This window comes from Meles meles, chromosome 5, assembly GCF_922984935.1.
Source record: "Meles meles chromosome 5, mMelMel3.1 paternal haplotype, whole genome shotgun sequence".
NCBI lineage: Eukaryota > Metazoa > Chordata > Mammalia > Carnivora > Mustelidae > Meles > Meles meles.
This window is the reverse complement of record NC_060070.1, coordinates 8,424,222-8,439,005: the sequence shown is the minus strand read 5'-3', so window position 1 is coordinate 8,439,005 and position 14,784 is coordinate 8,424,222. Positions and strand designations below refer to the sequence as shown.

General features: G+C 41.0%; 1 protein-coding gene across 1 annotated transcript; it reads left to right on the top strand.

Annotated features, from left to right (window-relative positions):
- The first annotated feature begins 424 nt into the window (after window positions 1-424).
- Window positions 425-1,634, top strand: LOC123941916 (proliferating cell nuclear antigen-like). The gene has a single exon (XM_046005754.1). The coding sequence runs from the start codon at window positions 532-534 to the stop codon at window positions 1,315-1,317; it is 786 nt and encodes a 261-aa protein (XP_045861710.1). The 5' UTR covers window positions 425-531; the 3' UTR covers window positions 1,318-1,634.
- Window positions 1,635-14,784: the final 13,150 nt, after the last annotated feature.

Sequence of the window (14,784 nt, the reverse complement as noted above, 5' to 3'; positions counted from 1 at the left end):
CAATAGTTACCCTGAATGTTAATGGGCTAAATGCCCCAATCAAAAGATACAGGGTATCAGAATGGATAAAAAACCAAAACCCATCAGTATGTTGCCTACAAGAAAGTCATTTTAGACGTGAAGACACCTCCAGATTTAAAGTGAGGGGGTGGAAATCAATTTACCATGCTAATGGGAATCAGAAGAAAGCTGGGGTGGCAATCCTTATATCAGATCAATTAGATTTTAAGCCAAAGACTATAATAAGAGATGAGGAAGGACACTATATCCTACTCAAAGGGTCTGTCCAACAAGAAGATCTAACAATTTTAAATATCTATGCCCCTAACGTGGGAGCAGCCAACTATATCAACCAATTAATAACAAAATCAAAGAAACACATCAATAATAATACAATAAGGGTTGTAATCGTCCTGGCTCTCAGACGTGAACTCCTGCGTTCACCGGCTCGCTCTTACCCTGTGACGCCCAAGCCGGGAACAACTTCCTGTTTATCTCCGCCTGTAGCTGCGTCGTTGTGACTCTGCCACCATGTTCGAGGCACGCCTGGTCCAGGGTTCCATCCTGAAGAAGGTGCTGGAGGCGCTGAAGGATCTCATCAATGAGGCCTGCTGGGACATAAGTTCGAGCGGCGTCAACCTGCAGAGCATGGATTCCTCCCACGTCTCCCTGGTGCAGCTCACCCTGCGCTCCGAGGGCTTCGACACGTACCGCTGCGACCGCAACTTGGCCATCGGTGTGAATCTCACCAGCATGTCCAAAATACTAAAATGTGCTGGCAATGAGGACATCATTACACTAAGGGCTGAAGATAATGCGGACACCCTGGCCCTAGTATTTGAAGCTCCAAATCAAGAAAAGGTTTCAGACTATGAAATGAAGTTAATGGATTTAGATGTCGAACAACTTGGAATTCCAGAACAAGAGTATAGCTGTGTAGTAAAGATGTCTTCTGGTGAATTTGCACGTATATGCCAAGATCTCAGTCATATTGGAGATGCTGTTGTAATTTCCTGTGCAAAAGATGGAGTGAAATTTTCTGCAAGTGGAGAACTAGGAAATGGAAATATTAAGTTGTCACAAACAAGTAATGTCGATAAGGAGGAGGAAGCTGTTACTATAGAGATGAATGAGCCAGTTCAGCTAACTTTTGCACTGAGATACCTGAACTTCTTTACAAAAGCCACTCCGCTCTCTCCTACAGTAACACTCAGTATGTCTGCAGATGTACCCCTTGTTGTAGAGTATAAAACTGCTGACATGGGACACTTAAAGTACTATTTGGCTCCCAAGATCGAGGATGAAGAAGGATCGTAGGTGTTCTTAAAATCCAGGAAAATAAAGTTAAGCTCTTTAAGAACTGCTTCTGAGATGCCAGCATGTACTAAGTTCGTCACCAAATTTGTACCTCTTAAGTACATATGTAGATATTTTCTGTAAATAACCTGTTTTTTTCCTTCATTCTTTACAATTTGTTTAAAGAATAAAATCCAAAGTCAAATTTGGTCTTGTTAACCTAGAAATATTTCTGCCTTACCTAAAAATACTTGTGTGTTCATAACAAAAGGGTTTTGATTCTAAATGCAGTTTTGAGAATTTTTTTCAATTTAAATAAAAGTTTTTTGAATTTCAAACATAACAAAACAGTGCCTTCATTTGGACCATGACTGTTGCAAGTATCCTAGGGAATTCAGTTCAAGCTACCATTTCATGTAAATGTGCTTATTTTTCCAGTCTTAGAGCAGCCTGATAAAAATACATTTGATAGAGCAATAAAAAGTATTCAAACTACAGTAGGTGACAATATTTTGGGGGGATTCATTTGTCAAACTTATTTTGGTATTCTTCTAACTTGAGTTAAATAAACAGGAGAGTAGACCTATATATTTTGTAATTTTGTCAATTTTGTTAGCAAAAACTAACACTTTTTTTCAGCTTTCTGTACCCAAAGCTGTGTGGGCTTTAGAAAACTAGCACTGTTATAGGGCAGTGTTTCTTTAGCCTAGGGAGCCTTTTAAAAGAATCTTGAAAGATTTAGTAGATCTGTGATAGGGGCCAAGCAATATGTTTGTGCAAAAATAATTTTTCTAGTATAAGTAGCCTTTTTTGGGACTTAATCCTAGCAGTTGTGAAACAGACTGTTTAAATGTTCCTACTAATTATGCCAAACTGGCATAGCACATACTGAGAATTGCTTTATTAAAGTCCTTTATTCCTGGTGTATTCTGTGCTTGGTGGTTTTAACGACTGGTTCCTTTGTTGTAGTACCTGGACTGAGTTCTGGTTACTGGAGGTATAACCCACTATACCCAGTAGGTAACCTTCTGTGTGCCTGGGGGCAGGGAAGGCTGCAAAGGGGCCTGATGGAAGTTTTGGGAATGATGTAACTTTAATATAGACCGGTGATGGTTCCAAGACTGTATGCACTTGTCAAACTCATCCAATTGTACTTTATTGTATGTAAATTATACTTTAATAAATCTGACATTTACAAAGCTTAAAAAATAATAATAATAATAATAATACAATAATAGTAGGGGACTTTAACACTCCCCTCACTGAAATGGACAGATCATCCAAGCAAAAGATCAACAAGGAAGTAAAGGCCTTAAATGACACACTGGACCAGATGGACATCACAGATCTATTCAGAACATTTCATCCCAAAGCAACAGAATACACATTCTTCTCTAGTGCACATGGAACCTTCTCCAGAATAGATCACATCCTGGGTCACAAATCAGGTCTCAACCAGTATCAAAAGATTAGGATCATTCCCTGCATATTTTCAGACCACAATGCTCTGAAGCTAGAACTCAATCACAAGAGGAAAGCTGGAAAGAACCCAAATACATGGAGACTAAACAGCATCCTTCTAAAGAATAAATGGGTCAACCAGGAAATTAAAGAAGAATTGAAAAAATTCATGGAAACAAATGATAATGAAAACACAACAGTTCAAAATCTGTGGGACACACCAAAGGCAGTCCTGAGAGGAAAATATATAGCGGTACAAGCCTTTCTCAAGAAACAAGAAAGGTCTCAAGTACACAACCTAACCCTACATGTAAAGGAGCTGGAGAAAGAACAAGAAAGAAACCCTAAACCCAGCAGGAGAAGAGAAATCATAAAGATCAGAGCAGAAATCAATGAAATAGAAACCAAAAAAACAATAGAAAAAATCAATGAAACTAGGAGCTGGTTCTTTGAAAGAATCAATAAGATTGATAAACCCCTGGCCAGACTCATCAAAAAGAAAAGAGAAAGGACCCAAATAAATAAAATCATGAATGAAAGAGGAGAGATCACAACTAACACCAAAGAAATACAGAGAATTATAAGAACATACTATGAACAACTCTACGCCAACAAATTTGACAATCTGGAAGAAATGGATGCATTCCTAGAGACATATAAACTACCACAAGTGAACCAGGAAGAAAGAGAAAACCTGAACAGGCCCATTACCAGTAAGGAGATTGAAACAGTCATCAAAAATCTCCAAACAAACAAAAGCCCAGGGCCAGACGGCTTCCCAGGGGAATTCTACCAAACATTTAAAGAAGAACTAATTCCTATTCTCCTGAAACTGTTCCAAAAAATAGGAACGGAAGGAAAACTTCCAAACTCATTTTATGAGGCCAGCATCACCTTGATCCCAAAACCAGACAAGGATCCCACCAAAAAAGAGAACTACAGACCAATATCCTTGATGAACACAGATGCAAAAATTCTCGCCAAAATACTAGCCAGTAGGATTCAACAGTACATTAAAAGGATTATTCACCACGACCAAGTGGGATTTATTCCAGGGCTGCAGGGTTGATTCAACATCCGCCAATCAATCAATGTGATAGAACACATTAATAAAAGAAAGAACAAGAACCATATGATACTCTCAATAGATGCTGAAAAAGCATTTGACAAAGTGCAGCATCCCTTCCTGATCAAAACTCTTCAAAGTGTAGGGATAGAGGGCACATACCTCAATATTATCAAAGCCATCTATGAAAAACCCACCGCAAATATCATTCTCAATGGAGAAAAACTGAAAGCTTTTCCGTTAAGGTCAGGAACACGGCAGGGATGTCCATTATCACCACTGCTATTCAACATAGTACTAGAAGTCCTAACCTCAGCAATCAGACAACAAAAAGAAATTAAAGGCATCCAAATTGGCAAAGAAGAAGTCAAACTATCACTCTTCGCAGATGATATGATACTATATGTGGAGAACCCAAAAGACTTCACTCAAAAACTGCTAGAACTTGTACAGGAATTCAGTAAAGTGTCAGGATATAAAATCAATGCACAGAAATCAGTTGCATTTCTGTACACCAACAACAAGACAGAAGAAAGAGAAATTAAGGAGTCAATCCCATTTACAATTGCACCCAAAACTATAAGATACCTAGGAATAAACCTAACCAAGGAGGCTAAGAATCTATATGCAGAAAATTATAAAGTACTCATGAAAGAAATTGAGGAAGACACAAAGAAATGGAAAAATGTTCCATGCTCCTGGATTGGAAGAATAAATATTGTGAAAATGTCTATGCTACCTAAAGCAATCTACACATTTAATGCAATCCTTATCAAAATACCATCCATTTTTTTCAAAGAAATGGAACAAATAATCCTAAAATTTATATGGAACCAGAAAAGACCTCGAATAGCCAAAGGAATATTGAAAAAGAAAGCCAAAGTTGGTGGCATCACAATTCCGGACTTCAAGCTCTATTACAAAGCTGTCATCATCAAGACAGCATGGTACTGGCACAAAAACAGACACATAGATCAATGGAACAGAATAGAGAGCCCAGAAATAGACCCTCAACTCTATGGTCAACTAATCTTTGACAAAGCAGGAAAGAATGTCCAATGGAAAAAAGACAGCCTCTTCAATAAATGGTGCTGGGAAAATTGGACAGCCACATGCAGAAAAATGAAATTGGACCACTTCCTTACACCACACACGAAAATAGACTCCAAATGGATGAAGGACCTCAATGTGAGAAAGGAATCCATCAAAATCCTTGAGGAGAACACAGGCAGCAACCTCTTCGACCTCAGCCACAGCAACATCTTTCTAGGAACAATGGCAAAGGCAAGAGAAGCAAGGGCAAAAATGAACTATTGGGATTTCATCAAGATCAAAAGCTTTTGCACAGCAAAGGAAACAGTTCACAAAACCAAAAGACAACTGACAGAATGGGAGAAGATATTTGCAAACGACATATCAGATAAAGGGCTAGTATCCAAAATCTATAAGGAACTTAGCAAACTCAACACCCAAAGAACAAACAATCCAATCAAGAAATGGGCAGAGGACATGAACAGACATTTCTGCAAAGAAGACATCCAGATGGCCAACAGACACATGAAAAAGTGCTCCACGTCACTCGGCATCAGGGAAATACAAATCAAAACCACAATGAGATACCACCTCACACCAGTCAGAATGGCTAAAATTAACAAGTCAGGAAATGACAGATGCTGGCGAGGATGCGGAGAAAGGGGAACCCTCCTACACTGTTGGTGGGAATGCAAGCTGGTGCAACCACTCTGGAAAACAGCATGGAGGTTTCTCAAAATGTTGAAAATAGAACTACCCTATGACCCAGCAATTGCACGACTGTGTATTTACCCTAAAGATACATACATAGTGATCCGAAGGGGCACGTGTACCCAAATGTTTATAGCAGCAATGTCTACAATAGCCAAACTATGGAAAGAACCTAGATGTCCATCAACAGATGAATGTATAAAGAAGATGTGGTATATATACACAATGGAATACTATGCGGCCATCAAAAGAAATGAAATCTTGCCATTTGCCATGACGTGGTTGGAACTAGAGGGTATCATGCTTAGTGAAATAAGTCAATCGGAGAAAGACAACTATCATATGATCTCCCTGATATGAGGACATGGAGAAGCAACATGGGGGGTTAGTGCGATAGGAGAAGAATAAATGAAACAAGATGGGATTGGGAGGGAGACAAACCATAAATGACTCTTAATCTCACAAAACAAACTGGGGGTTGCAGCAGGGAGGTGGGGTTGGGAGAGGGGGAGGGGGTTATGGACATTGGGGAGGGTATGTGCTATCGTGAGTGCTGTGAAGTGTGTAAACCTGGCGATTCACAGACCTGTACCCCTGGGGATAAAAATACATTATATGTTTATAAAAAGAAAAAAAAATTGGAAGGGGAGGCGAACCATAAGAGACTATGGACTCTGAAAAACAACCTGAGGGTTTTGAAGGGTCAGGGGTGGGAGTTTGAAGAACAGGTGGTGGGTAATAGGGAGGGCACATTTTGCATGGAGCACTGGGTGTTGTGCAAAAACAATGAATACTGTTATGCTGAAAAAATATAAAAAAATAAAAATAGAAAAGATGAATACCCAACTTTTGTAGCAACATGGACAGGACTGGAAGAGATTATGCTGAGTGAAATAAGTCAAGCAGAGAGAGTCAATTATCATGGTTTCACTTATTTGTGGAGCATAACAAATAACATGGAGGACATGGGGAGATCGAGAGGAGAAGGGTGTTGAGGGAAACTGGAAGGGGAGATGAACCATGAGAGACTATGGACTCTGAAAAACAACCTGAGGGTCTAGAAGGGGTGGGGAGTGGGCGGTTGGGGGAACAAGGTGGTGGGTATTAGTGAGGGCACGTGCTGCATGGAGCACTAGGTGTGGTGCAAAAACAATGAACACTGTTATGCTGAAAAGAAAAAAATAATAAAGTGATAAATGTTTAAAGAAAAAAAAGAATCAGTTTCATGATTATGAATGGAGACATCAATTTCCTCAATAGTATAGCCTAGGATATTAAATTTTAGATCATAGTACAAAAATACAGAATGCAATACTTTGAAGATACCATCCATTTGCTAAGCCATGACTGCATACTCCATGAACAGACAAGACTTTTTTCCTGCCTCACTCAATTTTCAATGTTTAAGTATAATTTTAATATGCCTTATACACTGGCAAATATGGCACATTTTAACTTTCATTCTGAAGGAAATAAAAAAGAGTGTTTTCTTTTGCTCTCAAAAAATAAATAAAATCTTTTAAAAAAAGAGGGGGGGTGAATTTCCAGCCTTACCTTTAATCCTGGGAGCTTCCAGGTTGGTGAACACATCCACATCAGGAGGGTGATGCTCCCCCCATCTCCATAGGAAAAGAAATTTCTGCACTTGGGATCCTCCCACACCTTGCCCTATGTACGTCTTCATCTAGCAACTCATCTGTGTCCTTTATCACATCCCTTAATAAATTGGTAAACAGAAATAAGTGTTTCCCTGGGTCATGTGAACTGCTGTAGCAAATCAATTGAAACTGAACCCCCAATTTTTACCCAATTGGACAGAAGTTTTGGATAACCTGGGGACCTACTCTTTACACTTAACACCTGAAGTGGAGGGCCACCTCGTGGGGCTGAGCCTTCACCTGTGGAATCTGATGCTTTTTCTAGGCTGGTAGTGTCAGAATTGAGTTAAACTGTAAGCCACCCAACTGGTGTCACAAAGAATTGGTTAATATGGGGGAAAGCCTCCATACACTTGATAACTAAAAATGTCTGAAGTGAAATGTGCTGTGAAAAGTGAAAGGTAAAGGAGACATGCAGGAAAGCAACACAAAGATGGCAAAACCAAGTTTTTCTCCGTACAATACAGTCTCTGACTCCCACACTCCCTTCCCCACCTCATTTAGGATAAACAGAGATGGGACTAACCCCATTCTCCCACCCCACTCTACCCCAACAGGAATACTTGTCCCACCTTTCTGTAAGTCTCTGCTGCCTGCTAACTTTTCTTTTTTTTTTTTCATTTTATTTATTTTTTCAGTGTAACAGTATTCATTCTTTTTGCACAACACCCAGTGCTCCATGCAAAACGTGCCCTCCCCATTACCCACCACCTGTTCCCCCAACCTCCCACCCCTGACCCTTCAAAACCCTCAGGTTGCCCCAACCTCCCACCCCTGACCCTTCAATACCCTCAGGTTGTTTTTCAGAGTCCATAGTCTCTTATGGTTCGCCTCCCCTCCCCAATGTCCATAGCCCGCTCCCCCTCTCCCAATCCCACCTCCCCCCAGCAACCCCCAGTTTGTTTTGTGAGATTAAGAGTCATTTATGGTTTGTCTCCCTCCCAATCCCATCTTGTTTCATTTACTCTATGCTACTTTTCAAACCAGTATCACACTCTGCAGACCAGACATTTCTCAGGGCCTGGCCTCCCCTTCAGAGTTACTTATTGGAGCACACATTGTATTTAAATCTTTAATTTCCAAAATTTTTAAAATTAGGAGATTTTTACATTAGAAGTATCAATTCCCAAGCTGTCTTGAACCATCAGAAGCTGTGGCTACACTGCATTGGCCTTTCTCGATGGCAGCTCCCTTCAAATGAGCCGCTGTGTCCAGGTGACCAAGCCTCCACCTGCTGGCTTCACTCTCATAATTTAAAGCTTTGTCCATATAGGCATTTGATATTGCCACAGATGGAAACTCACACAGGATAAATATGAACAGATGCTTTTTTTCCTCTTTGTGGAAGTCACAGACATGATGTCCAGATATAAGAATCATTTTCAAGAAAGCAAGAGCATGAAACATTTGCACAAAATTATGAACTATAATGACATTGTATTGAGCAATCTGACTCAAAACCTTTTGTTTAGACCCTCACCTGTCTTCATTCTCAGAACTGTGATTCAGTTCTGTTCATTCATCAGGATTTTTATTCTGAAAAGATTTGTTTTAAAAGACTTATATACTGACATACAAGTTTTTGGCCACAGCATTGTCATCCTCTGCTTTTAAATCAAGATGGTATGGAAAGTACATCACAAGGAAATTTTGAACCTTAAGAAAATGCATATTTCAGCACATGTTTTCAATTATACTGGAATGACTTTGAAGCTATGGGGACCCAGCTTGGCACAGTGAACAGCTGGCCGGGAGACCATCCCCATAGCTTTCATCATGTGATGCACATGAGCCTTCCAAACAGAGCCTTCTGAGGTCGGCTTCTAAGTGTTGTCTGGCCCAAACTGGACCTTTTACGAAAAGAGGAAAATATGTATTATCCACCCCTCAAACTCATATACCAGTGAGTAACTCAGGACACAAGATTTCAAGGTTTCATTCGTCCTGAACACTGCATCTCAGAGGCACTAGCCTACCTTCCCACTGTCTTTCAAGTTCTATTCTCCATTTGAAACAGAAATGCCAGTTAGGGTAAAACTTTATTTTTCTACATGTGTTGGCTTGGACAATGCTTTTCTCTGACTATCCACTGAGGTTGGGTGAATCTTTCATGAGTCAAAATTAGAATAGTTTTATCTTCCGGCCAAAGGTTGTATTTCTTTGCTCATATTATAGGTAGGAGTGTTCTGGGGGTCCACTAGGCTTCAGGGGTACTTGATCAGTCCAGAAGGAGTCAAATTCACATGGACCACATAGATTCCAAAGAGTCACTCCTTTCACTGAACGGCCTCCCAACCATTCTTTAAGAGGCTGGCAATTCCACAGAAGTGCTCATGCACTGATTCAAGGAGGAAAAACCAAGAGTGAAGTCTCAACTGCCAACCCAGTTTTCAACCAGGGCACTTCTGTTTCATTTGTCATAGTATTAGCTTATTTGGAGTAATGCTGTTTCACTTAAAGAAAAATCCAGTGGATAAAAACTTTGAACACCACTGTTTAAGGACAGACAACATCCAGGCAACCTAAACACTATCTTTAAAAAACCACACACACAGGTTTGGATTGGGTTGGGTTGGGTTGGGTTTGGTTTTAGTAAGTTGCACACATGATCTAATATAACTATCCCTCACTATCTAGAGCTGTTTACTTCCTGAACTTAGTAACAGGAATCCAGATAGGCACATGGGCTTCTCCTATTGAGTGACTGCTAGGAGGCTTACATTGGCAAGTTCACAGTGAATCTTCATTTAATGGCATAATTTTGAGTTTTTCATGTTTTAACCACTAAACTTCAACCATGAAGCTTAGGAAGGATTGCTGACACCAGAAAAAAGGATATGGCCAGACTCCACACATTCTACTCATGTTCAAGTCATGTCTAATGCTCAAACCCCCTCAAATTATCATCCTATAAAAGAGTTAACAATATTCACATACATTTGGATTTTTTGTCATATCTGTACCTCACAATTAAAAACACAGAAACACGTGGTTACGTCTGGATTGAGAAACTGGCTTACCTGTTTTAAATATATCCTCCTGTAAGCTGAGCCAGTAAGACATTTGCGACCACTAGTGCCATAGGTAAGGTGGCTCAGCAAAAGCTGAACTCAGGTCCTCAAGGAGCGGGATAACTCAGAGCAATGCATCCCCACTGTAAGCCTATATCCATGTTTCCCAACTCACTAAAACTAGAACTCATGATCAAACAAATTCAACTATGCTTTGGGGAAGGCACATTTACACTGAATCTTTAAAATCAGGACTGTATTGCAGTGTCTTGATTATATACTTGCCAAAAGCTCTGAGTTCCTGTGGGAAGTGTGGAAGCCAGAAGAGAAATAAGCCTGGAAGGAGGGGCCTGGGAGCTGGGCAGTCACACACTTGGCCTGCTTCACCATTCGTTCATCATGAGCCCTGAGCTTCACAGCTATTTCTCACAGGTGGTGAAACCGAAGCCCAAGAGTTTGCTGGACAGGTGTTGGCTAAATTGGAAGAACACCCTGGGTTGCTCAGGAACACAGGCAGGAACTTGTGTTTGGAGCCAATTCCTAAAACGAGTCCACAACTCCAAAAACTCTATGTGGTTTTTCTTTAGAAAGAAAACCAATATTTCTCACCTTGTTTTCTTTTTTTACCAAACACAGAGGCTTCTTTTGAACATTGGTAATCTGACCCAACCCCACTTAATTTTATAAATATTTTCAGATCAACTTGAGCAGGCATTCCCCATATACCAACATGAAGCAATAACCTGAACAGGAGGTGGGTTGAGAGGAGGATCTAATACATAAGAGCACAGAAGAAACTGAGATCCAGAGGGTGACCACTGCCAGCGTGACAGTGGTGAGAAGCAAAGGTAATGGGCAAAGGAAAGTTCCTTCCCCAACTCTCCACCAATCACCAGTTTCCACTTATGTTTAATGTTGTTCCTGTTTTCATTATCATAAAAGATGAGTGAGGAAAGATTATATCCTTGATGCCTGTTCAATTCACCCTCAGCAATCAATTTCTCCATCCGTGAGTGGACACAAACATCCCAACGCCCATTACTGGGACTGATAGATGTCTGCATTTAACTAGAGCATAGTCATGTCGCATGATTTTCTTAAGTTATTACATAGAATTATCAAAACTTACTGGGACTGATAGATGTCTGCATTTAACTAGAGCATAGTCATGTCGCATGATTTTCTTAAGTTATTACATAGAATTATCAAAACTTTGGCACTAAGGAAACTAAGATTGTGGAAAGTCCAAGGGAGAAAAAGTATCAAGATGTAAAAATTCCATTTTTCCCTTATTCTCCCATTTTATGAAATGACTTATTTTCTTTCTTCTTGTCTTTCACTTAGTGACCATTTATTTAATCACCATGTCTCCCCTTGGGGAGGCCAGAAAACTTTAGACTCTAGTATGAGGGTGGGAGTTGACATATAATTTCCAGACATCCATGCTAAACCCAAAAGAGCTGCCAAGGTGTCTAATTGTCCCATAAGTCACATTTATGAAGCCTGGAATGCTTATTTCCCATATCCAGAAAATGAATTTTGTCAAGAAATTCTTTCCAGTACCATCATTAAGTTCCCTCTCCAGTTTAGCCAAACACTAGACTCACAACAGGAAGGGCTGAGTCTCAGGGGCTGGTGGTGACTGAAGAAAAGAAGCTGAAAATTGGTAGATAGCAAGTGGGTCCCCTTGTCATCAGCCCCAGGCTCTTGGGCACACAGTCATTGGGTCACAAAGGGACACAGCTGAGTGTTGTTAGTGGTCAAAGGGAAAACAGAGCAGAGGATGTGAAATTACAGAAACCAAAGTATTATCGCTTTATTCTATCACATCAAACTTAGGGAGATACATTCTCCTTCCTGGTTTTGTTAAATGAAGTGTTTCTATAGCTAATGGTGTCTTTGCTTTTATCGTTTAGTTTTTCCTATTGGTATTCTCTGGATTAACGTAGTGTAGACCTGTGCCATGGAGCCGAGTAAGCATGTATACTGGGTGCCAGAAAAGATTAAATATTAGTTCATGTCTTCATAAATATTAGCATCCTAATTTTTTTAATTAACATATAACGTATTACTAGCCCCAGGGGTACAGATCTGTGAATCGCCAGGTTTGCACACTTCACAGCACTCACCATAGCTCATACCTTCCCCTATGTCCATAACCCCACCATCCTCTCCCTACTCCCTCCTCCCTCCAGCAACCCTCAGTTTGTTTTGTGAGATTAAGAGTCTCTTACGGTTTGTCTCCCTCCTGATCCCATCTTGTTTCATTAATTCTTTTCCTACCTCCCAAGCCCCCCATGTTGTCCCACTTCCTCACATCAGGGAGATCATATGATAGTTGTCTTTCTCTGATTGACTTATTTTGCTAAACATAATACCCTCTAGTTCCATCCACATCATCGCAAATGGCAAGATTTCATTTCTTTTGAAGGCTGCATAGTATTCCGTTGTATATATATATACCATATCTTCTTTATCCATTCATCTGTTCATGGACATCTAGGTTCTTTCCATAGTTTGGCTATTGTGGATATTGCTGCTATAAACATTCGGGTACATGTGCCCCTTCTGGTCACTACATTTGTATCTTTAGGGTACATACCCAGTAGTGCCATTGCTAAGTTGTAGGGTAGCTCTATTTTCAACATTTTGAGGAACCTCCATGCTGTTTTCCAGAGTGGCTGCACAATAACAATTTTAATAGGGAGACCTTAATACAAAGAATTATTAACCAAAATAGGGGGTTGACTACCAAGGGATAAAGAGAACTCTAAAGAATACCCAAGAGTTGAAGGAGAATGCCCAATGAAAGAACAAACTCGAAAAGAAGAACACTCCCCATTCCAAGCCTGGGATTCAGATCTCACTGAAAAGGTATGATTGATGCCCACTGGGTGGTGGGGAAATTCTCTGGGCTGACCTGAGCCAGAGCTGGTCCACAGTGACTGGGCAGAAGTTGGAAGGCAGGGTCACATGGGCTGGAACTGGCGAGCAGGAAACACCCCACTAGGGTGTAGGATGCACGAGGCTGAGAAGCCAACCTCTAGGGTGCCCGTGAGACCCACTGAGAATCTGCAGCACAGATGTTACAGAAACTCAGTGGAGGAGGGTACCACTAGATGTCCACCGCTTGTGCCACTGACTACCACAGTAGGACTTAAAAAAAACAAAAACCCAGAACCACTACCAGTATAGGAAGTGATGCCTATCCTCCTTTACTTGCTGCAGTGCCCTGCCCCAGCTATGTTTGGGCTCTCATGGTGCCCAAATTGTTCTGAGGCATAATGAAGCAGGATGCCCCATCACCCACTGGAGTTATGTGGGCAAGATTACTTGAGAGATTCCATGGTTCTCCATTTCTTAAGAGATTGTTAGTAAAGAAGCTTCTGGGACCCAGACATTGAACCAAAGAGACAAATTACAGGATGCATGATGAAACCTGGAAATGCTTCTCCCTTCCCATGATGGAAAAAGTTTCTAGGCTTGCCTGCCCCTTCTGCAGGCTTGGGCAAATGCACTTGCCCTAGCTTCTCCCACCGTCAGTTTGCCAACATGCCCAACTTCCCAGGAGGCCCCTCACCAGCAGGGGTTCCATGAAGGGGCTGAAAAGAATGGCCTTCCTTCCCCCACCACATCCCACTGTTGTCGCCAGCAGCCCTCTTCCACATTCTTCAATGAATAAAGCAAAGATCATCTCTGTCTTGTATAAAGTACTGTGCAAATGCAGCTGTTAAGTCACGTCCCCAGCCCTATGCCCTTCTAGTTTGAGAGCCAACCTATAGACAAGTTCTACAGGCTCATCCTATAGTAAATTCTGGCATCTCTGCCTCCAAGAATTCCCAGCCTCACCCCCACCAGAGAGGCTTCAGTGGATTCTGTCCGATCCTGGTGATCGATTTGGAGGGACATATCTCAGTCCTCATAGATTCAAACTAGGACTCTCCAGCACCCACAGTCAGATGTCCCACCAATGACGGGCCACTTTCAGAGCAAGTGGGAAGACAGGAACACAGAAGCCTCCCAAACTCGCTCCTCTCCTCGCTCTTTCCATGGTAAACTTTCTAATGAGAAGAATTTTATGATTGTAAAGAACTGGAAAACAATGAATATTTAAGGGACTTAAGAATTTTAAAAGAGTTGCTCATATCCAAATTTCCATTTGGCAGTTTCAGGGATGTACCTTCTCTGTAGAGCAAGAGGAGTTTGGGGAGGTGGGGGGTAGTTGTCTGGCTTTGATCTCATATGAGGACCTGATTTTTTTGGAGAGGTTTTGGTTCAACCTGAGGGGTTTTGGTTGGTTTGCTCATTTTTTTTTTAGGGAGTGGGCTTTTTGGTTCACTGGTTGGTTGATATTTTAAATCATGGACATGGGTTTGGTTTTGAAAGACAACTTCACCCACAGGTCCTGACTTAAAAATACAAACTCAGTGACTCAGAATTCAGAGACCAGAAAGGAACAGGAAACATCCAACCATCTCTCAGTGTTCTCATATACACATTAAGGGATCAATATCCCTTGATGTAGAAGAAAGAAGGAAGGAAGGAAGGG

Bases quoted from the DNA above. Each gene is read 5' to 3' on its own strand.
- LOC123941916 (XM_046005754.1), top strand. From the start codon at position 532: ATGTTCGAGGCACGCCTGGTCCAGGGTTCCATCCTGAAGAAGGTGCTG.